The sequence below is a fragment of the Carcharodon carcharias genome, chromosome 7 (assembly GCF_017639515.1).
Source record: "Carcharodon carcharias isolate sCarCar2 chromosome 7, sCarCar2.pri, whole genome shotgun sequence".
NCBI lineage: Eukaryota > Metazoa > Chordata > Chondrichthyes > Lamniformes > Lamnidae > Carcharodon > Carcharodon carcharias.
Genome location: NC_054473.1, coordinates 138,466,162 through 138,490,315, shown reverse-complemented (window position 1 = coordinate 138,490,315; position 24,154 = coordinate 138,466,162). Strand labels below are relative to the sequence as shown.

The 24,154-nt window shown below is 40.6% G+C and overlaps 2 protein-coding genes across 10 annotated transcripts in view; one reads left to right on the top strand and one right to left on the bottom strand.

Moving 5' to 3' along the window:
• Positions 1–10,131, top strand: part of rbl2 (retinoblastoma-like 2 (p130)) — a 304,767-nt gene extending 294,636 nt beyond the window's left edge. For 2 of the 4 annotated variants that reach the window (XM_041191571.1, XM_041191568.1), the window contains 2 exons: positions 785–949; positions 5,833–10,131. In XM_041191571.1, coding sequence (XP_041047505.1) covers positions 785–949; positions 5,833–6,033 — 366 coding nt within the window. In that variant the 3' untranslated portion in view covers positions 6,034–10,131. Of the gene's footprint in view, positions 1–784; positions 950–5,570 lie in introns of all 4 variants that reach the window. The other 2 variants (XM_041191572.1, XM_041191569.1) reach the window with 1 other exon arrangement.
• A 2,243-nt stretch (positions 10,132–12,374) lies between these two features.
• Positions 12,375–24,154, bottom strand: part of LOC121279958 (akt interacting protein) — a 41,760-nt gene continuing 29,980 nt past the window's right edge. For 5 of the 6 annotated variants that reach the window (XM_041191574.1, XM_041191575.1, XM_041191573.1 and 2 more), the window contains 5 exons: positions 23,723–23,811; positions 22,720–22,818; positions 20,341–20,448; positions 17,994–18,054; positions 12,375–13,421 (listed from right to left, as the gene is read on the bottom strand). In XM_041191574.1, the coding sequence (XP_041047508.1) occupies positions 13,314–13,421; positions 17,994–18,054; positions 20,341–20,448; positions 22,720–22,818; positions 23,723–23,811 (465 nt within the window). In that variant the 3' untranslated portion in view covers positions 12,375–13,313. Of the gene's footprint in view, positions 13,422–13,702; positions 14,393–17,993; positions 18,055–20,340; positions 20,449–22,719; positions 22,819–23,722; positions 23,812–24,154 lie in introns of those variants that run through there. The other variant, XM_041191578.1, reaches the window with a different exon arrangement.

Sequence of the window (24,154 nt, the reverse complement as noted above, 5' to 3'; positions counted from 1 at the left end):
TTTAATAATGTACATTTACATTGTACTGCAAATCGAACATTTTGAACTGATTTTACAACTACGCTTTACGGTCAAATTGATTATAATTTATTATATGCAGAGTGTCATTTATTTAAGGGCAAGAGAATATTCAACATCCATTTTACAGCTAGTTGCATGAAGATAAATCAATTTTGTTCAGAGACCACTGTAGTTTGGTAGATAAATTGCCTACTTCAAAAGGGACTGTGAACCAAGATAAATTTATCTGGGAACAATTGCAGGGTTTAGTTTTGTGCAGTAGGGCACACTAACTGCTGCAAGCTGTATTGTAGAGTTCAAAGTGTTTTTTTGAGTTTGTCAACAGTTAAAATTAATTTTGAGGTACCTATAACCACTATGCAGTGTAAACCCCACGATGTTACGGTACTCTTTCAATACTGTACATTTTAGATTTGAAACAGTATTCAATAGTGATGTTATTGGGAGACAGGTGATATTTCAATGTTAGTAGCTGTTACCATTTAAATAATAGAAGAGATGCCGATTCTTTGTCACATCTTCTGAAAACTATAATTTGTTCAACTTTTTTTTTTTAAAAGGTTGCTCTGTTTCATAAGTACAGTTTGTCAGCTTATGACAGCGTTGTGATCTATTTTTACTTTTGTAGCAGTTAACAAAACTATATGATGCAAACCAAAGAGACCAGAATATTTTGATGTAAAAAGTGAATGAGAAAAAAATATTGCATCAGTATCAGATTGATCTACGTGCATGAATTTGAAGAATTTGTTTGTTTGCACAGAGTGAAGCTCCGTCTTTATCACCCTTCCCATCTGTAAGGACAGGATCACCACGCAGGGTCTTACTCTCTCAGCATCACTCCATTTATATTTCACCCCACAAAAACGGGGGCTCCCTCTCGCCACGAGAAAAAATGTTTTACTGTTTTAGCAAAAGTCCGTCAAAGGTAAGTTATAATGATAAAAGCCAGTTTCCATACGTTTCTGTATAATCAATGTTACGTATCCATAATTGGTGCTGTGTGTCACAATGGATTTGCCATCATCTAAATTTTAAAATATGAAGAGGTTATTTTGATGAAAGGATGAAAACAGGAAGTACAAGTTGTGCGCTAAAAAGACGCACCCGTTTTAAAACAAAAACAGAATTACCTGGAAAAACTCAGCAGGTCTGGCAGCATCAGCGGAGAAGAAGAGTTGACGTTTTGAGTCCTCATGACCCTTCAACAGAACTAGGTGAATCCAAGGTGAGGGGTGAAATATAAGCTGGTTTAAGGTGTGTGTGTGTGTGTGTGTGGTTGGATGGGGGGAGAGAAGTGGAGGGGGGTGGTGTGGTTGTAGGGACAAACAAGCAGTGATAGGAGCAGATAATCAAAAGATGTCACCAACAATAGAACACAGAGGTGTTGAAGTTGGTGATATTATCTAAACGAATGTGCTAATTAAGAATGGATGGTAGGGCATTCAAGGTATAGCTCTAGAGGGGGTGGGGGGGCATAAAAGATTTAAAAATAATGGAAATATGTGGGAAAAGAAAAATCTATATAAATTATTGGAAAAAAACAAAAGGAAGGGGGAAGAAACAGAAAGGGGGTGGCGATGGAGAAGGGAGTTCAAGACCTAAAGTTGTTGAATTCAATATTCAGTCCGGAAGGCTGTAAAGTGCCTAGTCGGAAGATGAGGTGCTGTTCCTCCAGTTTGCGTTGGGCTTCACTGGAACAATGCAGCAAGCCAAGGACAGACATGTGGGCAAGAGAGCAGGGTGGAGTGTTAAAATGGCAAGCGACAGGGAGGTTTGGGTCATTCTTGAGGACAGACCGCAGGTGTTCTGCAAAGCGGTCACCCAGTTTACGTTTGGTCTCTCCAATGTAGAGACCACCGCATTGGGAGCAACGAATGCAGTAGACTAAGTTGGGGGAAATGCAAGTGAAATGCTGCTTCACTTGAAAGGAGTGTTTGGGCACTTGGACAGTGAGGAGAGAGGAAGTGAAGGGGCAGGTGTTACATCTTTTGCGTGGGCATGGGGAGGTGCCATAATTGGGGGTTGAGGAGTAGGGGGTGATGGAGGAGTGGACCAGGGTGTCCCGGAGGGAATGATCCCTACGGAATGCCGCCAGGGGGTGTGAAGGGAAGATGTGTTTGGTGGTGGCATCATGCTGGTTGGCGGAAATGGCGGAGGATGATCCTTTGAAGGTGGAGGCTGGTGGGGTGATAAGTGAGGACAAGGGGGACCCTATCATGTTTCTGGAAGGGAGGAGAAGGCGTGAGGGCGGATGCGCAGGAGATGGGCCGGACACGGTTGAGGGCCCTGTCAATGACCGTGGGTGGAAAACCTCAGTTAAGGAAGGAGGAGGATATGCCAGAGGAACTGTTTTTGAAGTTAGCATCATCAGAACAGATGCGATGGAGGCAAAAGAACTGAGAGAATGGGATGGAGTCCTTACAGGAAGCAGGGTGTGAGGAGCTGTAGTCGAGGTAGCTGTGAGAGTCGGTAGGCTTGTAATGGATATTGGTGGACAGTCTATCACCAGAGATTGAGACAGAGGTCAAGGAAGGGAAGGGAAGTGTCAGAGATGGACCACGTGAAAATGATGGAGGGGTGGAGATTGGAAGCAAAATTAATAAATTTTTCCAAGTCCCGACGAAAGCATGAAGCAGCACCGAAGTAATCATCGATGTACCGGAGAAAGAGTTGTGGAAGGGGGCCGGAGTAGGACTGGAACAAGGAATGTTCCACATACCCCATAAAGAGACAGGCATAGCTGGGGCCCATGCGGGTACCCATAGCCACACCTTTTATTTGGAGGAAGTGAGAGGAGTTGAAGGAGAAATTGTTCAGTGTGAGAACAAGTTCAGCCAGACAGAGGAGAGTAGTGGTGGATGGGGATTGTTCGGGCCTCTGTTCGAGGAAGAAGCTAAGGGCCCTCAGTCCATCCTGGTGGGATGGAGGTGTAGAGGGATTGGACGTCCATGGTGAAGAGGAAGCGGTTGGGGCCAGGGAACTGGAAATTGTTGATGTGACATAAGGTGTCAGAGGAATCACGGATGTAGGTAGGAAGGGACTGGACATGGGGAGAGAGAAGGGAGTCAAGATAACGAAAAATGAGTTCCGTGGGGCAGGAGCAAGCTGACACGATCGGTCTATCGGGAGAGTTCTGTTTGTGGATTTTGGGTAGGTGGTAGAAGCGGGCCGTCCAAGGTTGGGTGACTATGAGGTTGGAAGCTGTGGGAGGAAGATCCCCAGAGGAGATGAGGTCAGTGACAGTCCTGGAAACAATGGCTTGATGTTCAGTGGTGGGGTCATGGTCCAGGGAGAGGTAGGAGGAAGTGTCTGAGAGTTGACGCTCAGCCTCCGCGAGGTAGAGGTCAGTGCGCCAGACAACCACAGCACCACCCTTGTCAGCAGGTTTGATGACAATGCCAGGATTGGACCTCAGAGAACAGAGTGCAGTAAGTTCAGAGAGAGAGAGGGAGAGAGAGAGAGAGAGAGAGAGATTAGAATGAGTGAGAGGAGCAGAGAAATTGAGACGACTAATGTCGCGCTGACAGTTCTCAATGAAAAGATCAAGAGAAGGTAAGAATCCAGAGGGAGGGGTCCAGGTGGAGGGAGAATTTTGGAGATGGGTAAAAGATCCATTGAACGGGGAGAGGACTCCTGCCCAAAGAAGTGAGCCCGGAGACGAAGACGGCAGAAGAATTCAGCATCGTGCCGAGCCCGAAATTAATTCAGATGAGGGCATAAGGGTATGAAACTAAGTCCTTTGTTTAGCACTGAACATTCAGCGGAGAGGGGAAGGTCAGGGGGTATAGTGAATACACGGCTGGGGCTGGGATTGGAAGATGGGGTGGGGACGGAGGGACAGGCAGGGGTGGAGGGTCCTAGATGGGTGTTGGTGTCGATGAGTTGTTGGACATTGCATTTCTTAGCACTTGAGAGAGAAAAAGTTTCTTGTTGAGGCGTCGGATGAGACAAAGAATATAATGAAACCGGGGGCACGTGCAGCTTTGAAAAAGGGTACGGTGGTGCTGCTGGAGGGAGAGGTCGAATGTGTTCATATGGCAGCGCATGGCACTGAGTGTGGATTTCAGAATGCGACGGGAACAGCAGTCCGAGAAACGTTTTACGTCCCAGAGATACCTGTAATCTTGGGTGGGTTCGAAACATGAGGGGTGAAATTTCAGTTGAAATCCACGTGGGGTAAGTCGGAGACGGAGACAGTCACTGAGAAAGGAGATATGGCTGTGAAAGCAGGTTTTAGTAAACACCTTGTCAAACACCAGGAGAGAAATGGAAAGCAATGAAGGTGAACAAGGCAAAAGAGAGATACGGAAATCTTGTCGCAGAGACGAACAAAACTTCAAGGTAGGCATTTCTTGAAGAGGAGTGGCAGTCAATTAAACACAGATAAAAACAAAAAACTGCATTTTTAAAACCCGTTTTAAAGTCTGGTTTTACCACATAATTTTGTTCCTAATTACCGATTACCAATTTGATCTTGCCTGGAAATCCTAAAACAGAGATAGTTGTAAGTTTAACACTCGAGAGCTGATTGGACGCAATTTTCCTAGAGTAGTCTATGTGGACAACATGCACCTTCTTCCAATGAACTTGTGAAGTGGGCTGATTTACAGCGTAGCACTTTTCAGGATGGCTCAGGGACTGAGTGAGGGGGCACGTAGGCTCTTGGATGCTACACTGGCAGTCCTGGTGGAGGAGGTCAAGGAGGGGAAGATGGCCTGTACTGATGTGAAGGGTGTGGAGAGGACTCCACTTTGCCCTTTTGTCCCTTTTTCCTGCAAATGCTGGTGTTGGTCTGCCAGTCTCCTCCTCCCATTCCATCTGCAGACAAAGGGAGGCCCCTAGAAAAGGTGCTAATGATTAAATATTTCCTTTCTCTGAAAAGTAAAGTAACATAGCATGCACTTTAAGAGAATTCCTCAATTTCCAGGATAAATGTTGATATTCATGAAGTTTTGACAAAAGTGTCTCAAAGTCTCCTGATGCTTTCAAAAGTCCTACCAGCAGCAAATGAATAAAAATTTAAATAGCATTTAAAATCCTCAACTTCTTTTACTCCCAATCAAGCACTAGCTACCAAACGTTCTGCAACCAATACAAGTGGCAATCAGCTGCTTAGCAATCCTTTGGCTGGCAGTTCCTAGTACAAGATCCAACTCTTTTCATGAGATGGCATCTCGAGCTAACCCATTGACCACCTCATAGGCTTTTTAAATTCAAAGTATTCAGGGGAAAACCATTGGAGCAAATAGCTTTATAACAGATGTATAACTGATTTCTAAAAATGTGGAAGAGAAAAATAAGATTAATAGTTCCTCTCACAGTAGCTACTGTAATTAGACATTTGGCTCATCAAATCTGTACCAGTGTTTGTTTCCTACATGGCACCTTGTCTAAGCACCCTGCTGCTCAGTAACTACGTCCTTTACTATTCCTTCTTTAATAGCAAATAGTCAACTCAGAATTGTGAACTCTACTCAAACAAGGCAAATTTTCCATATTTTGCATCTCAAAAATATAACACGTTCTTTCTTTCTCTTTTTCTGCAGAGACTGAGAGACATCAACAGTATGATTAAGTCTGGTGAAACTCCAACCAAGAAGCGTGGCTTGTCATTGGATGATGGCAGTGACTTGCCAGCTAAGAGGGTTTGTCAAGAGAACCACACTGCATTATATAGACGTTTGCAGGATGTAGCCAATGACAGGGGATCTCACTGATACTGTTTGTGGTGCATCACTGTCTCGTCAATTGCTGTGAAATAGTTTGCTAGTCCTAACTTTCATGACTTTTACCCTACATGTATCCTAGGAGAATCTTAGAACCTGGAAGGCAAACCAGAGAGGATTACAGCTAAGCTCTAAAAAGCTTATGAAAGCTATACAGACAGTGAACACAAGCTGTAGGAAATCAAAAATTGCAAGTGACCAAGGAAGGATCAGATGCTTTGAACACAGCATCCAATCTCTGGCTTTGACAAGCAACTTGCTTTTTCACAAATCCAGTAGTTGAAGAGCTTTTTAGGTTAAGAGAAAGGTTTGTGAAGCATTGAAAAATGTTTTTAAATTGCTTTTTATTTTTTAAAAGCTGAAAGAAAAAAAAGCAGGCTTAGAACAGCATGCATTTCTTCATACCAAAATTTTAATTATAGCATTAACATTCATGTGGATAAATCTTAATATTTTAACTGGGTATTTGAAAACCATACAAAGTTAAAAAATAAGGACAAGTTATTTTCAAAGCAGAGTTTCAATGTTGTACATTTAACACACAAACCCATTTTCTGTGTAACATCTGCAGAAACCAATAGAAGTTGGGGGGGTGGCGGGGGGGGGGGAAGATGTGGGCACTGTGGGTAGTGAAAGAGAAACTCCTAGAGTTAAATTTTCATTTGCCATGTACAAAGCTTTCCAAAATACAAAGGTTATGCATTATGTATGCAGATAGCTTGCGCACAAATGTATTTCTATCTTATGATTAACATTATGGGATATCCCAAATTGGCAGGTGTGTTCTTCAGTTAGTTTGGAGGGTTAGGATCTGTATGAGTAGCATGCTAATGATGCTCCAAGCTGTGAAAAGATCCAAACTGCAAATATAAGACAGTGAGTGAACATAATTAAGCAGTAGACTGATTATTTCTCTAAAGAAAGATACTCAATTACATAAAAGCTAAATACTGTAGATGCTGGATATCTGATATAAAAACAGAAAATGCTGGGGAAAAAAAATCAGCAGGTCTAGCAGCATCTGTGGAGCGAGAAAGAGTTAACATTGAGTCTGTATGACTCGAGTTATGCTCAGGAGTTACATGCTGGTTATATTAATCATTCTAAATGGACGTCACATTCCCCATGAAGCAGTGCATTTTATCTATCAAACATCTAGGTAAATAGACTGAGACCCCAATAGAGCAAAAAACATTACTCTAGCTTAATAGAATATGACATGATATTTTCATCTTCAGATGGGTTGAATAGACACCAAGAAGTGAACTTAATTATCTTTAAATACATGAATGAAAATTAGTGCAAACAGTATGTTTATAGGATTACAAACTATTGGTTCTATTCTTCAGCCCCAACCAAACCTTTGCTTAAAACTATACCACAGGACATTAAAGGATGCCTAGAATTGAACAGTGTTACATGATTCAAGGAGACTTTGCATTAGACCTGGATGATGACATGCACATGCAATTTGAAGAATCAAATCAAGGACATCCGGAATCACAAACAACTCTGTCTTGCTGAGTCAACATTAGCCAGATGATCAGATAAGCTGTTGCAAAGACAAAAAGGCTAGCAATAACCTTGTGTGTATTGTGGCCAATAAGAATCAAATGGATAAAATTGGAATCAAGGGGATAAAGACAACTGCCATATCACACACTACCCCTTTAGAAAAAGAGTCCTTTGCATATGGTGCCTTCCTTGTGAGAACCATCATTTGGTGATTAGCCCACCACCACAATGCCCCGGAGCTCAGAATTCCAAGGCTCTGTCATGGAGCTTTTCACGTAATGTGCTACTCAGTCTAGCACTTTTGACACTTTGCTATTGCTGCAGTCCCGTGTAATGGATGTTAGCATGATCTGGCTGCTGTGAAATTGCCCACATTAGCACACTGGCCAGGGCCTCACAAACGCCAGCTCCGTCCCAGTGGCCAGTGCTCCTAAGACTTTGCCATGGATGTTGTGTCAGCTTGCCCAGTACCAAGCTGAAGCAGCCACACCCAATGAAATGTTTGCTTCGCCCCCTAATTTGGGTGAGGAACACCTAGCACCATCATCACTCCCATGAACAGACAAAACACACAAGACTAAAACCATTTACAGACCATATCAAACAGGAGTGGCTGAGAACACACTGGATTGAATATACCTCTAACCTGGACTGCTGTGATACCACCCCCCCCCCCCCGCCCCCAACAATCGTTTGAGTGGGAATCCACCAAGTATATGTCCTTCAGTCCCATTCTTGTATTATCCAGCTTCACATTCATAGGTAATTGGGCACAATAAATAAGTATTTTCCCCCCAAGTACAGTAACCACATAGCCAGCAAATCTCATATCTTACTGCCACAAACTGGCCTCCCAATTGCAGTGCATTCTCTTTCAAGCAGTAGTGGTTACCTTTGTGGCTCACATGGTCACATTCAGAACAATTAACCTTTATTAACCATTTGTACACTCACTTGCAACGATAGCGAAAAGGTATGTGGCCAGGCTGAAAAGTGGGCGTTTTTGCTCATCCGTTGTGTCCCATGATGTCACTTTGAGATTTTCCCTAGTTGGTGAAATGCAAATGGAAATATTCAGTAACCAAAATAGTGTTTGAAAGGCAAGCATGGTCAGCATTAAGGAGGACATTGAGTGTTGTATGCAGAGCACAGACCACAATGGGACCAGCTCTGTGACTGAGAATTTCTAGAAAATAGTGTAACAATTTGAATGCCAACTATTCAAATTCCACATATGCTTTTCCACCAAGTATTCCAGAAATTTCAAAGGCAGAACAAGTACAATTACAGTATGAGCAGTAAGCCCATCCAGTAAAAGTAGATTCATATAGAATATACCAACTTCAATCTATATTAAAAAAATGCTCATGCATTTTGAAGTGATATGAGAATAGGTGCGCAATTAGAAAATCAACCCAGTTCAGATGGTTTTGGTTTAAAAGTATTCACAATGTGCAATCAAACCAATGTTGCTCACTGCAGTCAGTGGATTACAAATCAAAATGTTTGGAAGCAAGAATGTTCAGTTGGATTCAGTTAGATGAAAAGTGGACAAAAGCTATAGATTACATTGATCGGCAGATAAAAGTAGAATTTAGGTGGCGACATCATTAAGCTTCAGCAGCCAGTAATCCAGCTGATCTGCCTTAATCGCACCAGGTAGGAACAACTGCGTCAGTACGAGTCATCAGGGAAACAAATGGAATGATATTTAAAGTTTGGAATGTATCCTGATTTGCTCATCATCAGATATTGCAGTCCATCACTTGGACGCATTCAATAGACCAAGACAGATAGGTGTAGCAATAATTCCCATGGGGTTCTTCTGATCCCCTGCCATAACTTCAGAGAAACAAAAAAACAGATTTTCTAGTTGTCATTGCAGTTACGATGGGAAATTAAGGAAACCTGATGGAAATTGTACCCAAGATCTTTTCAACATTAGAGTTGAGGCAGATTACTATTTGGACTTTAAAAAAAAATTCTTATCAAACAATGAGATTAAACAAGCCTCTAATTTTCTGCCCCAAGTTTAGTTTTGCCAACTGCAGCAAAGCAATTGGTTTCCAGATCTTTGCCTATGATGCTTCAAGCTAGCTGCTAGGAAATTAACTAGAAAACTAATTTCTAGTTTCCATAAAACGCTGACAACTTCATCTGAAATGCTTTGACAGTATCGAGCTCAACCATATGCTAATTTTATTTAGTTGGAAGTTAGGATAGCAATCTGTACTTTATTCATCAATTCCTCTTGTGGCATGATAGAGCTGAGCTAGGAAGTCACCCACGTGTGCAACCATGAACATGATCCATTAAATAGTTAACATGGGATTGATAGTAACCAGACTTTGTTAAGCAAGTCTTATCTGGGTCTCCATGTACACAATACAGGTTCACCACTCTGCATGAAGCAATTATATGCATACACATATTGCAGGCTCGCTCAATCATGATGAAAGTTTTGCTTTGTTCAAAGTTGTGTTTTTCTTTTTCCAACATTATCTGTAAACTTGGAGTTTTAAATTAATGCAAAAGATTGACATTAAAGGTTTGGGATTGATGTGGTTACATATTCAGTGCTAACGCTAGAACCCATTTTCTCTCAACATAGAATTCTGCATTGCATTTTTACAAGATTACAAGGAGGGTTAAAAATAAGATGTATCACCTCTTCAGTTAATTATACCACAATTGGTGATAAATGAAATGAATTGAACCCAAAAATGATATGGGAATTACTGCAATGTGACTGGTTACTCATTTAGACAGGTACCCATCACCAGTGTGACTAAAGACAAAACTTGCTTTAAAAGAATTGTTAATCTGCAAAAGTATTTAATTTATGCCAATTATAACTGGTTTCTTTAAAAATTGTCTGTGTTGTATCGCTTTGTAAAAGTTGTGAAATCTTTTTTTAAATATATTTGTATGCATCAGTGTACATTTCTGAAGGAAGCTTGTATGTCATTGAAGTATAAACTTGTTTGTTAGGACCAAGCAATATTTTAATAAGCAAAAAGTATACATTTTAGTCTGTACACAATTTTTAAAGTAGACCAGAATCAAAATTGCTATAATTTACACTTCCACTGATATTTCTGTTGAAATTCATGACGGCCAACTATTTGAATCACCTGCACCATTACATCATTTCCCTTTCTACGTCACAGACTCATTTCAGTGTTGCACAAGTTGCTCCTCGGTTGCAAAATAAGAAAGCATTGCCAATTATTACAATTGTGAAGGAAAACAATATTCCGGAGTAAAAGTAGGAAGAATAAGTTAAATTGTATAAATCACAAGAGGCAGATATAAATGAAAAATAGGAATAAATATTTTAGAATTTTATAATAAACTCTGAAGGAACTAAATTTTATTGAGAGGTTTACTAAAGAGAAACACAAACTTAATTGATGTAAAAGAAATGGAAAGAAAAGCTCAAAACCACAAGTGCATAAGCAGTTAATCAGGAGAAAGGAAAGCAAAATATTTTGGGTGTAACTCAAGTCAGCGATTATGAAATGAAGCTCTGGCTGAATGTTAATCCATCAATCTTTCAGAGACTAACTCACATACTGAGCTGCTTTGCTGCATAAGTTTTTTAAAAGCATTAATGACAACTGCCAAGACTGATTTAAGACTAAATTTTACATAACCGAGAACAGGACAACACTCAGCAGCATTCCATGGAAAGGAAATTAGCTATTGTAAACATCGGACCACAAGTAGTTTTAAGAAGGAAAAATCCTGATGTGGTGTTTGGAGGATCTTCAAAGTCCATATTAATGGATGCAATTTTATCCAAAGTGGAGATTGGAATTGCTTACCTTTAGATTCAACAAGGTGCAGTTTCCATATCTGGCTGGTGTTCATTTTTCTCCCAATGCTTCTAGACCAGGGTTTTGGGAAAATAGAAAGTGGATTGGTGCACAATCAGATCTTACTGCTTTAACCACAAGACAAACTGTTGATTTTATGATAATTTGAAAGATCCTGCTACATGGTGAAGGCTTAAGGCAGAAAAGGAAATAATGCTGCTGTTAAACTTGGAAAAAGACCAGCTTACACATGCACATAAGTCATGTGTCACAGTAAAAGCCATTATAAGTGCTAATGTAACCTTTTGGACAAAGTCAATATCTATATCAAAAACTAGTTCTGGACCAAATAACCACATTAATTTGATGCATTAGAAGTCCGAATATAGTATGGAGAATGTGGTCTTCACTGGTCATCTTTTCAGAACTTCTACCATCTGATGCATTTTTCAAGTTGCCATTGAAGAGCTGGCTAGCCTTATGTAAACCTGTCCATCATTTCATACAGTAGCAAAACTCTGTGGCTTTGCACATTGATCAATGCAATTTCCAGGTGAAGTGGAATTAGATGGCAGTGGATAATACAACGTGAATAAAAGATAACCCTAACACTTGAGGCTGCAAAAAATTATAAGAAAGGTGAAGAGTGAAGGAGAGGAGATAGCATAGTTAGAGGTTGTGGAAGGGTGTGGTGATGGGTGGAAAACAGTTAAAGGCAGTCTTATCAAAGAAGTAGCAGATTTAACCTTGTGAGCAGATTGCAATCTTAAACATATTCAAAAAACTTGAGGGCATTCCACAAACAGAACCAGATTATTGTTTTTGTGGAAGGGGTACAACAAGCTGCCAAAGGGCAGAGATGGTGAAGATTGCCACACTGCTGGGCACAGAGATGCAGAGCAACGATAACTGCAGTGAAGAGTATGGTGAAAAGAGTGCCAAGGAAAGCCTCACTTACTGATAAAAGAAACAAAGCAGGCTGAGGCCAGGGTGCGAAAGGGAAAAAAGGCATGATTTTGAAGAGTGGGGCTAAGGATTGAGAGAACAGGAGCCCTTAAACAAAAGCTGAAAAGTTAAAAATTATTTGAAGAGTTAACTTACCTAAAAAAATAAACAAAAAGATGGCATAGGAGCTGAAGATAAAGCTAGAAGATTTGCATTGCACCACCACCTGGTGGTTAGCACATGCAGCTGCAGCAATCAGCAGGCCATACTGGATCTTACGAGAATGTGCCATGACATAGCAAAATATACACAGACACACACATGGCAAATACATTAAAGCAGTTGGTACAGTTTAGCTTGTTTTTATTTTAAGGGTTAAGCCATTATGACATCAGTTGCTAGGCCAGCAACTATTTCCCCCATAAATGCACCCCAATATTGGTATCCAATGTGACAAAAACAGCATTTTATGAACATAATATGCTGTATTACTGCATAAGATAATTAGAACATGAAAATGTCTATGTAACAACATTGGAAAAGGCGTCTTCTTTGAGTTGAATTACTTCAAACAGTCATACACGGTATATAAAGACCACTGAAATGGGGCTCACTGTTTGTACCAATCTGTTACTTTAGCTTGGATCAGCCTGCCCAAAATGTACACCAGTGGACTATTGTCATGTTTAGCACAAGTTTCACCTCAAAAGTACTAACTGTAGAACCCAACAAGCTATGTACAAAATTTATACACCAATATATTTACATTAGAAGACCCAAATGACTTATGAAAACAGCTAAACACTGTCATACACTATGTAAAATGTTTTTGATTTGAATGGATTATTGAATGTCTAAACTCACATCTTAAATGCTACAGACCAGCCCCAAAACATGAAAAACATTTCTACATCATAACAGTATTACAAAATGGTGTCATCTTTCTGACATACGCAGTCAATTTAGTTAACCACCCCAACATAATTGATAGTTGTATTGCCAAGATTACGTAGGTAGTAGATAGAGGTCTCCAAAATGCAAGTTTTACAAACTTTCAGTTAAAAGTTGAACTTGAATAAGAGTTTAAAATTTTATAATTACACAAAAGGAACCCCGTCTTCAGCAGTTTGATTATATATATATATATATATAAAACTTTTGTTTTTACAATCACTGCTAAAATAAAGTCCAACATTTGCACCAACAGGAAACAGTTATATTCCAATTGACCTGGGCCATATGTTTCACAGGTGGAAAGTGCCTGGTGTGCTGTTGCTAGGAAGTACTAGGTTTGTACGGTGTTTTCATCTTTGCTGAAAGGTTGTGTTGAACCAGGCTTTACCCAGGAAAGGCCAGCCATGTGCATGCTTTTGGTCTGATCATCAGGCTTCCTCTAGACAAGAAAATTTATTTTTAAATGATCTATTAAACTTTACAAAGTTAGTAACTTAATGCACATATATTCAAACTGGTGCAGCAAGGCACAATGTAAATTAAATACAATAAATTTTACAGCTAGATCATCTTTCATGCTATATATAAAAAATGAGCATATTAGAAAGTAATTGAAAGGAAATAAAAGCAGTGATGGGGTAAATTTAAAGTTTATTTTAAAGTGGGGAGAGGAGCAACAATATAGGGCTAAAAAAAACTTGCATATTAGATCAACAACTTGCATTTGTGAAATTATTTGAGGTGCATCACAGGCACATTATAAAACAAAATTTTCCACCAATAAGGAGATAGGAGAACAGGTGAAAAATGTTTGATCAGAGGTAGACTAAGGAGGATCTTAAAAAGGTGTAGAGACTTGGAAGGAAAATTCAGAGTTTGAGGCCTAGTCAACTGAAGGCTGGAGATCAGAGCACATTCATTCTTCTGCCTAGGATGTAAGGCTAGAGAAAAGGGAGGACTAAGTTCGTGAGTATTTCTCTCTCCCAGCACTACTGCATTCATTCACATTAGGAGCTGGGAAATTAAAAACGTCAATCAGGGCAAGTATAACAGCAAATGAATTTTAATAAGAGTATCAGCGCAAAGCACTCCTAGAGACATTAAATTAATTTAAATAAGGTAGTAACTAGATTGTAAAACAAGAGAATAGAGGTTTTTTTTAAGATCAAGTACGGGCATCTGAGACCTGTTGCTTGCACTTCCTGTGCCATGTGTGAACTTCAGGACCCTTTCACATGCCTTGGGTGACATGTGTGTAGAGAACGTCTCCAGCTGGAGCTCAGGATTTCGGAGCTTGAGGGACAGCTGGAGTCGCTGTGGAGCATCAGGGAGGATAAGTGTTTCCTGGATCCTACGTTCCAGGAGGTGGGCACAGACAGCAAGACTTCAGGATAGTAGATGGGTAGCCATCTGTGGGATCAAAAAGAGACAGCAAGTCTAAGTGTGTGCCACTCTGAAACAGGCACTCAACTTTGGAGACTGCTGGGCGTGATGACACCTTGAAGGAGTGCAGTTCAGACCATGGCACTAACGGGCAAGGGACTGCACAGGAGGGAAAAACAGCAAAGAGTAGAAATCCAATAATTATAGCAATATCTTGAGTCCTGCATGGTATATTGCCTCCTTTGTGATGATCTTTACCCTGGCGCTGAGAGGGTGCAGAATATTCTGTAGGGGGAAGGGAGTGAGCCAGAATTTGTGGTGCACGTCGAAACCAACAACAGAGAGAGTCCAATCCCTCTACACCTCCATCCCCCACCAGGATGGTCTGAGGGCCCTTAGCTTCTTCCTCGAACAGAGGCCCGAACAATCCCCATCCACCACTACTCTCCTCCGTCTGGCTGAACTTGTTCTCACGCTGAACAATTTCTCCTTCAACTCCTCTCACTTCCTCCAAATAAAAGGTGTGGCTATGGGTACCCAGGTGGGCCCCAGCTATGCCTGTCTCTTTATGGGGTATGTGGAACATTCCTTGTTGCAGTCCTACTCCGGCCCCCTTCCACAACTCTTTCTCCGGTACATTGATGATTACTTCGGTGCCGCTTCAGGCTCTCGTCAGGACTTGGAAAAATTTATTAATTTTGCTTCCAATCTCCACCCCTCCATCATTTTCACGTGGTCCATCTCTGACACTTCCCTTCCCTTCCTTGACCTCTCTGTCTCAATCTCTGGTGATAGACTGTCCACCAATATCCATTACAAACCCACCGACTCCCACAGCTATCTCGACTACAGCTCCTCACACCCTGCTTCCTGTAAGGACTCCATCCCATTCTCTCAGTTCCTTCGCCTCCGTCGCATCTGTTCCGATGATGCTACATTCAAAAGCAGTTCCTCTGACATGTCCTCCTTCTTCCTTAACCGAGGTTTTCCACCCACGGTCGTTGACAGGGCCCTCAACCGTGTCCGGCCCATCTCCCGCGCATCCGCCCTCACGCCTTCTCCTCCCTCCCAGAAACATGATAGGGTCCCCCTTGTCCTCACTTATCACCCCACCAGCCTCCGCATTCAAAGGATCATCCTCCGCCATTTCCGCCAACTCCAGCATGATGCCACCACCAAACACATCTTCCCTTCACCCCCCTTATCGGCATTCTGTAGGGATTGCTCCCTCCGGGACACCCTGGTCCACTCCTCCATCACCCCCCACTCCTCAACCCCCTCCTATGGCACCACCCCATGCCCACGCAAAAGATGCAACACCTGCCCCTTCACTTCCTCTCTCCTCACCGTCCAAGGACCCAAACACTCCTTTCAAGTGAAGCAGCATTTCACTTGCATTTCCCCCAACTTAGTCTACTGCATTCGTTGCTCCCAATGTGGTCTCCTCTACATTGGAGAGACCAAACGTAAACTGGGCGACCGCTTTGCAGAACACCTGCGGTCTGTCCGCAAGAATGACCCAAACCTCCCTGTCGCTTGCCATTTTAACACTCCACCCTGCTCTCTTGCCCACATGTCTGTCCTTGGCTTGCTGCATTGTTCCAGTGAAGCCCAACGCAAACTGGAGGAACAACACCTCTTCTTCCGACAAGGCACTTTACAGCCATCCGGACTGAATATTGAATTCAACAACTTTAGGTCATGAGCTCCCTCCCCCATCCCCACCCCCTTTCTGTTTCCCCCTTCCCTTTTTTTTTCCAATAAATTATAAAGATTTTCCTTTTCCCACCTATTTCCATTATAAAAAAATTTTAAAAAAACTCCACTAGAGCTATACCTTGAGTGCCCTACCATCCATTCTTAATTAGCACATTCGTTTAGATAATATCACCAACTTTAACACCTATGTGTTCTATTGTACTATTGTCGTTGACATCTTTTGATGATCTGCTTCTATCACTGCTTGTTTGTCCCTACAATCACACACCCCCCCACCGCCCCCCCCCCCCCCCCCCCCACCCCACCTGTCTCTCTATCTCTCTGCCCCCCACACACACACACTTTAAACCAGCTTATATTTGAACTCTTTCTTGGACTCGAACTCAAGTTCTGTCGAAGGGTCATGAGGACTCGAAACGTCAACTCTTTTCTTCTCCGCCAATGCTGCCAGACCTGCTGAGTTTTTCCAGGTAATTCTGTTTTTGTTGAGAGAGAGTAGGTATTGAGGTACTACAGCCAGATTTTCAGGAGCTGGGGTGAAAATTTAAAGAAGTCTTCCAATCTTCCCCAAATACAGGGAGATGCCAGAAGATTGGAAAGTGGCAAATGTGACACCTTTATTCAGGAAAAAAAAGTGTAAAGAAAGTCCTAGTAACAAAAGACCAGTCAGTTTAACAACAGGTGGGGAAGGTTTTTAAAAAAAATCAGGGGGAAAAAAAACTAACAGGCACTTGGGAGCAATTTGAGTTAATTAAGTATAACCAGCACAGATTTGTAAAAGGCAGATTGTGCTCAACTAATTGAAACTTTTTGAAGTGACAGAGAGAGTGGATGAATGAAATGCAATGGATGTTGTCTGTGAGGATTTTAAGAATGCATTTAACAGAAAAGGCTGATCAACAAAATTAAGGCTCAAGGAATAGGAGTCACTGTCAGTTTAGATTAAAAAAAATTTGGCTCAAGGACAAAAAAAAAAATTGTAGGAAATAGTTATTTTTTCCAGACTGGAGGCTGATGGACAGTGGTGACTTGGATGTTGGAATACAGAGTAAAATTTCAAACTTCAAATTTGTTGATACCACCAAATTTGGAGGAGTGGCAAACGGTGATGATAGAAATCAACTGCAACAGGTTGTAGATAGGCTAGCAGAATGACCAGACAAGTGAAAAATGGAATTTAATACAGAGAAGTGAGGTAATGCATTTTTGCAGAAGGGATAGGGAGAGGCAAGATAGATTTAATAGCACAGTTCTAAAGAATATGCAGGACCAGGGGGACTTGAGGGTGTATGTGCACAGATCTTTGAAGTTGGCAGGGCACAGAGATATTGAGTGGTTGGCAAAGCATATGGGATCTTAGGCTTTATAAATACAGGTATTGAGTACAAAGTTTGGGGAAGTTATACTGAACCTTTATAAAGCTCTGGTTAGGCTGCAACTAGAGTACTGCATCCAGTTGTTGTCACACTTTAGGAAGGATGAGAGAGTCCGAGAGGGTGAAGAGGTTATTTTTCACAATGTTGACACAATGAAGTGCGAATGTTGTTCCAGAAAAATGATTGCAATCAAACCAAAAGTAAACTTAACTTAAAAAAGTAGATTAAAATGCTTTATGCACAATGATTGATGAGCACGAAAAGTGCCTCAGTTTTTCATGAATTTTTAAAAAGTTGCCATTTTCTCAAACTTCAAAACATTGCCAAATGCAATTGAACAAGCAAGGAGCTTCCCACTGGGTAACACTGGAAGCTAATCACACAAGGCAGTAGTGTGTCAAGAAATGAAGAATTAGGCTTGAATATTTGCAGAATGCTTGCCACAGGAAAGTGGAATACCTGGGTCAAGTGATATCTAGACTCACCAGCAAAATATTTCCTCATACTTGATGCAGGAAATGAAATGAATTTACCTTCTGAGTTAACATCTTCTCTCTGGCTTCTTCATGTATTGCTGGATTCCAAGGTGAAAAGCTTTGGAAGAAAATATGGGAAGTTACAGCCCAGTTTTCCCATCATGCATATGAACATCAGAATTTTTCTTTAATCCCTTTTGAAGTCATTAACTCCCTGCTCTGGTAGATTTCCACTGGTTTTGAATGCTTTTCAAAGTGATCATTCATCAAGTGTGAGCCTTATTGATGGGGAAACTATTCTGACCACAAAGGCATGGCAGCCATTTTTTTTGTACTCACTGAATTACAATAGCTTCCAGTCAAGCAACACCTTGATTTTAAAATTCTCATCCTTGTTTTCAAGTCCCTCCTTGGCCTCACTCCTCCTTATCACTAATTTCCTCCCTAACACTAGCCCTCAGATATGTGTACGCATCTAATTCTGGTCTCGAGCATCCCCAAGTTTATTTGCTCCATCATTGGTGACTGTGCCTTCAGTTCCCTGGGCCCAAAGCTCTGGAACCCCCTCCCTATACCCCTCTACATCGCTTTCTTCCTTCAAGACACTCCTTAGAACTTATATTTCTTTGGCCAAGCTTTTTGCCTTCTGATCCAATATCTCATGTGGTTTGGCGTCATACTTTGGTCTGTAATAGTCCTATGAAGTGCCTTGGTATGTTTCATTATATTAAAGGCACTATATAAATAAGTTTTTAAAATTCATTCATGGAATGTGGACATCATTGGCAAGCCCATCATTTATCGCCCCTCCTAATTGCCCTTGAGGTGGTGAGCACCTTCCTGAACTGTAGTTATTGTAGTATTGGTACAACTAGAGTGCTGTTAGACAGGGTGTTCCAGGATTTTGACACAGCAGAGAAAGAATGGCGATATATGTTTCCTAATCAGGATCTCGTGACTTTGAGGGGCACTTGCATGCAGTGGTGTTCCAATGCACCTGCTGCCTATGCCCTTCTAGATGGTATAGGTTGAAAGGTTCTGGTGAAGGAGCCTTGGCAAGTTACTGCAGCACATCTTGTAAATGGTACACAATGCTACTAACACTGTGCCCATATTGGAGGGACTGAATGTTTAAAGTGGTAAATGGAGTGCCAATCATCCAGGCAGCCTTGTCCTGGATGGTGTTGAGCTTCTTGGTGTTGTTGGAGGTGAATTTGTCCAGGCAAGTGAAGTGTATTCCATAATACTCCTGACTTGTGCCTGTGGATGGTAGACAAGCTTTGGGGAGTCAGTAGGTGAGTTACTCACCAGTTACATGCCACATAATTTCCAGCCTCTAACCTTTTTTTTTAAGCTATAGTATTAATGTGGCTGGTCCAGTTAAGTTTCTGATCAATGCTGACCCTCACCAAAAGGATACTGAAGGTGGGCAATTCAGCAATGGTAATCCCATTGAATACCAAAGGAAGAGGGTCAGATTCTCTCTTGTTGAAGATGGTCATTGCCCTACACTTGTGGCATAAATGTTACTTGCCAATTATCAGCCCAATGTTTTCCAGATCTTGCTGCATGCTGTATGAACATGAGAATTAGGAGTAGGCCACTTGGCCCCTCAAGCATGCTCTGCCATTCAATAAGATCATGGCTGATCTGATTACAACCTCAACTCCATATTCCCAACCAGCCCCAGATACCTTTCATCCACTTGCTTATCAAGGATCTCTCTAGCTCTGCCTTAAAAATATTCAAAGACTCTGCTTCCACCGCCTTTTGAGGAGAGATTTCCAAAGACTCACAACCCTCAAAAACCCTCTAATCTCAGTCTTCAATGGGCGACCCCTTATGTTTAAAACAGTGACCCCCTAGTTCTAGATTCTCCCACAAGAGGAAATATCCTTTCCACATCCTCCCTGTCAAGATCCCTCAGGATCATTTATGTTTCCATCCAGTCATCTCTTACTCTTCTAAACTCCAGTGGATACAAGCCTAGCCTGTCCAACCTTTCCTCAAAAGATAATCCTCCCATTCCAGGTATTATTCTCTGAACAGCTTCCAACTTCTTTAAATAAGGAGACCAATACTGTACAGAGTCAGCGTGGACTATTTCATTAACTAAACATTGAGCAATCAATGAACATGCCCATTTCTGATTTCATAAAGAGGGAAGATCACTCCATATAATGTTTGAATATCATTCATACCTGGAAAAATCCTAAAACTCTAAACTTGAATTTCAAAAAGTTTGATTGAAACATTTTTTTAAACCTATTTTACCTATGTGTTCACAATATTCCTAAATATGAAACCATAAGTCACATGAAGCATTAAAATGTACATCAAAAAGCAGGTTAGATACAATAAACACCATCTTGCTGTGAAGTTATCCCAATCAATCGCAGCTTACCTAATTGCATAAGGGTCATCCATCTTAGGTTGATCAAAGAGGCGACTGTTGCATAGTTTCACACTATCAATTACTTTGCTTTTGAACAAGTGGATATCTTTTTCATATCTGGAAAGGAATTTATAAACTCAGTTTGACAAATAGGGTGGCTTCTATCAAACAAACCTTGAAAAATTGAAAAGCAATGCTTAAAGTTGTGGTCTTGTTTTTATAAGTTTAATTTATTCATGTTCTCACAAAAGCTTTCCAGGTTTTTCTTTAATAATTCTATGTTTTGTATGACTTGCATAGAAAGGCAAAAAGATTCTTTGTGCAAGTAACAACCCCTAATTCACAAATGAGGTTGCACATATCTTGGAATGCAAAATAAATTAATAGTGCATGCCCACTGTCATGAAGCTAATAATATATATATTTTGGAAAATATGTTTATTTTAAATAGAGGTTAGTCTGCAGGTATGTCTTAATTGGATTAAAGCCAGCTAGTCTGGATGCTTTGAAATGTACTAGTTTGAGACGTAAACAGAGAAGTAGAGTGTATTTGCATTTTTTGAATAGAGTATTCAAGAAGTGAGGTGAAAACTTGATGCCTTTCTAGCAGCTACCAAGCAATACGTTTATATTGCTAATAAAATCAGTACAATGAAAGGGATTTCATTGTTAAAAGATGAAGTTGAAAGAGGCTGGTGAGACAATAAGAATTCAAATCAGTGGTGGTGGGTATACCTTCAGCAGTTTTTGAGTGTGCAGAGAAGAGGCAATGTAAGATCAAAAGGCAACTGCAAGCCTCCAACTGGCTCCATAGTGAAAGAACCTCATTTTGAATTTGTAAGGTGAAAATGCTTTGTTTGGTGTTTGGTTAAGTCCATAGGTTGCTGTTGCCTTAATGGAGATTAGTTTGGGAATATGTTAAAAGTTATGACAGTAATTTGTGGCCATGTGCATATATTTTAGCCTGTGTAAATTAATGAAATGTTTCAATTAGTTTAATGTAAAACCTCAAGAGCTGATGGTCTGATTCCTGAATTTAGAGTCGCATTTCAAACATAACACTTAAAATTATAAGTTATGACAGTTGTTTAAAGTTTCCCTTTGGGATTTTTAAATAATTCCGCTTTACCAACTACATTGGTCTTAACACCCACTTACACAACTTAGTTGTGTTATGGTAATGTACCTTGTTACAAGTAGGGCAGGATGTTCCAAAGCAAAATTTCAAATCAACATCTGACAAAATTTGGCTATTTTTAATTTTTTTCTCTGAAGACAACTTTTTTTTTTGCTAAGGAGGTACATTAATATCCCATTCATTGGTCAATAATATTTTTTAAACCTTGTAACAACTTGATGAGTGTGTTCTGGTGCCAAATCACCACAAGAGCAGGAAGTTTTACAAAGGGATTTGGACAGATTGAACTCTATCTGCTACAGCATTGTCTATTCAATGTGGAGAAATGCGACACTATCTATTTTGGATCCATGAAAGATGAATCAAAATGATCTCTTTATGCTGAGAGGCTAGGAACTGTAGTAAGTAATTTGGACAGTCAGGCACACAAAAAGTAATCAAGAAGGCAAATGGAATGTTAGCCTTTACCTCCAAAGGAGGTTTGGAATACAAAGGAGAGGAAATAATATATCAGTAGTCTTGGTTTGACCCCATCAGGAATACAACATTCTGTTGTGGCCAGAACAAGATTAAGTTATGAGGACAGGTTGCATAAGATTGGTTTGTATTCTCCTGAGTTTAGAAGGTTAAGGGGTGATGTAACTTGGTGATTAAAATGATGAATCAATTCAATAAAGTAGGTAAAGGCAAGCTGTTTCCTCTGGTGAGGGAATCCAGAACCAAGGGGAGCAATCTTAAAATTAGAGCTAGGCTCTTCACAAAGAATGGAAAAAAGAATGTGGAACTCTATCACAAGGAGTGGTTGAAGCCAGCTGTATAGATGCAATTAAGGGGAAACTAGACAAGCATATGAGGGAAAATGGAATCAATAATTACAATGGTAGATTTAGATGAGAAAAGATGGGAGGTGGCCGACAGGAGCGTAAACAACAGCATGGACTGGTTGGTCCAAATGGCTTGTATGTGCGCCATATATCAGCTTCTATTGATGTTTACTAAGCAATAGTTACTTGCTGAAATTATAGCAATATTTTTCCAAGTTTACTATAAACACAAACTTTTGAAAAATATAGTTCATCAAGCTACAGAAAACTATTAACTGTTGTGAACAAAGTTAATTATTTCAAACAACTCAATTCATTTATTCCTAATTGTTTCAAACCAACAGTCGGTTACATTAGCACTAGTTTAGGAGCACTAGTTTAAGAGAACTCAGTTTTTTTTAAAAAGCAATTTTATTTTTTACTCACAGTACTGCAGCTTCAGGGTTCAAGGGATTAACTGTATCAATCTTGTAGAATACACGGCGAGCATACATCAGCACCTGCCAGATGTGATTATGATTCCGCCTGTGGGAAGAAAAATACCATAGCAAGATAGCATTAAATCATTTACATTTGCATCTTCTACAAAATCTTCAGGAAAGAAGTGTGTGCAATGGGGCAAATTTCTTCAGACATTTTCCCACACTGCCATGAAGCATGTGTGCAATCTAGTTCCCACCTGCTCTGAGGGTATGGGGATAAGAAATTGCATTGCTTTTATCTACAACTTAACAGACTTGCGTCAGTATAAATAAAGATGTGCTTCAGAGTGTGAAGCTGGTCCTTAGACAACTTGTGAAGCATCAGAGAATTAAAGAAATCAACACAAAGTTAAACCTCAGACAAATTTGCATTATTTTTGTAACAGGAAATGTCAATGTACATTTATTGCCATGGAAGGGAAAGCCATGAATGATTCCATTCAAGTCCATTGTTAAAACAGATTAGTCAGCACTGCAATCCAATGTTTTAAAATTTCCATGGTATTTCACAGAAGCATTATAAAACAAAATTAAAAACTGGGCTACAGAAGGCAACATTAGGGCAGATGCCCAAAAGCTTGATAAGAGAGATGGGTTTTAAGGAACATCTAAAAAAGAGGAAAGAAGGGTAAAGAGTCAGAGAGGATTAGAGCAGGAATTCCAGAGCTAAGGCGCAGCCACCAATGGTGGAACAATTAAAATCAGGGACATGTAAGAGGCCAGAATTAGAGGAGCACAAATATCTTGGAGGGTTCTGGGGCTGGAGGAGATTAGAGATAAAGGAGCAAGGAATCGACCAGGAATGCATTAGAATAGTCAAGTCCAGAGGGTAATAAAAGTTATGGATGAGGGTTTTAGCAGCACAGTTGAGCAAAGTTAGAGGTGGAAATAGGCAATCTTAATGATGGCATGGTTACATGGTCAAAGCTCATCTCTGAGGTACTAACCTCCACTTTGTGAATGCTCTTTTTACATCCAATTCTCCTGTTGTTGGGTCTACTAGTGGATGGAAGACTGGCATATCAAACATCAAGCGCTAAAATAATGCAGAACATAAAGATGAAACAATTAGTTTATTTTAATTCTTCTGATGCCAACAAATGTTACACTACTTCATGGAAGCTTTCTCCCTCCCCAAGGTTTAAGTTTCACACTGCAGTTACTGACTGGAGACTGGTATCTGCTGGCTGAGGTTAGACATTGGGGTTAGACCAACCATGGTTTAATTGCTGGCCCCAGCAGTCATTTTTCAATGTTAGAGTGTCAGCAGAAGCTTCTGACCTCTCCAAGTATTAAATATACGGACTTTACAGCAACCAATGCAAATTTGAAGCGGTATCATATGACCTCCTGGTAGGGGAGCAATAAGATACTGGGTT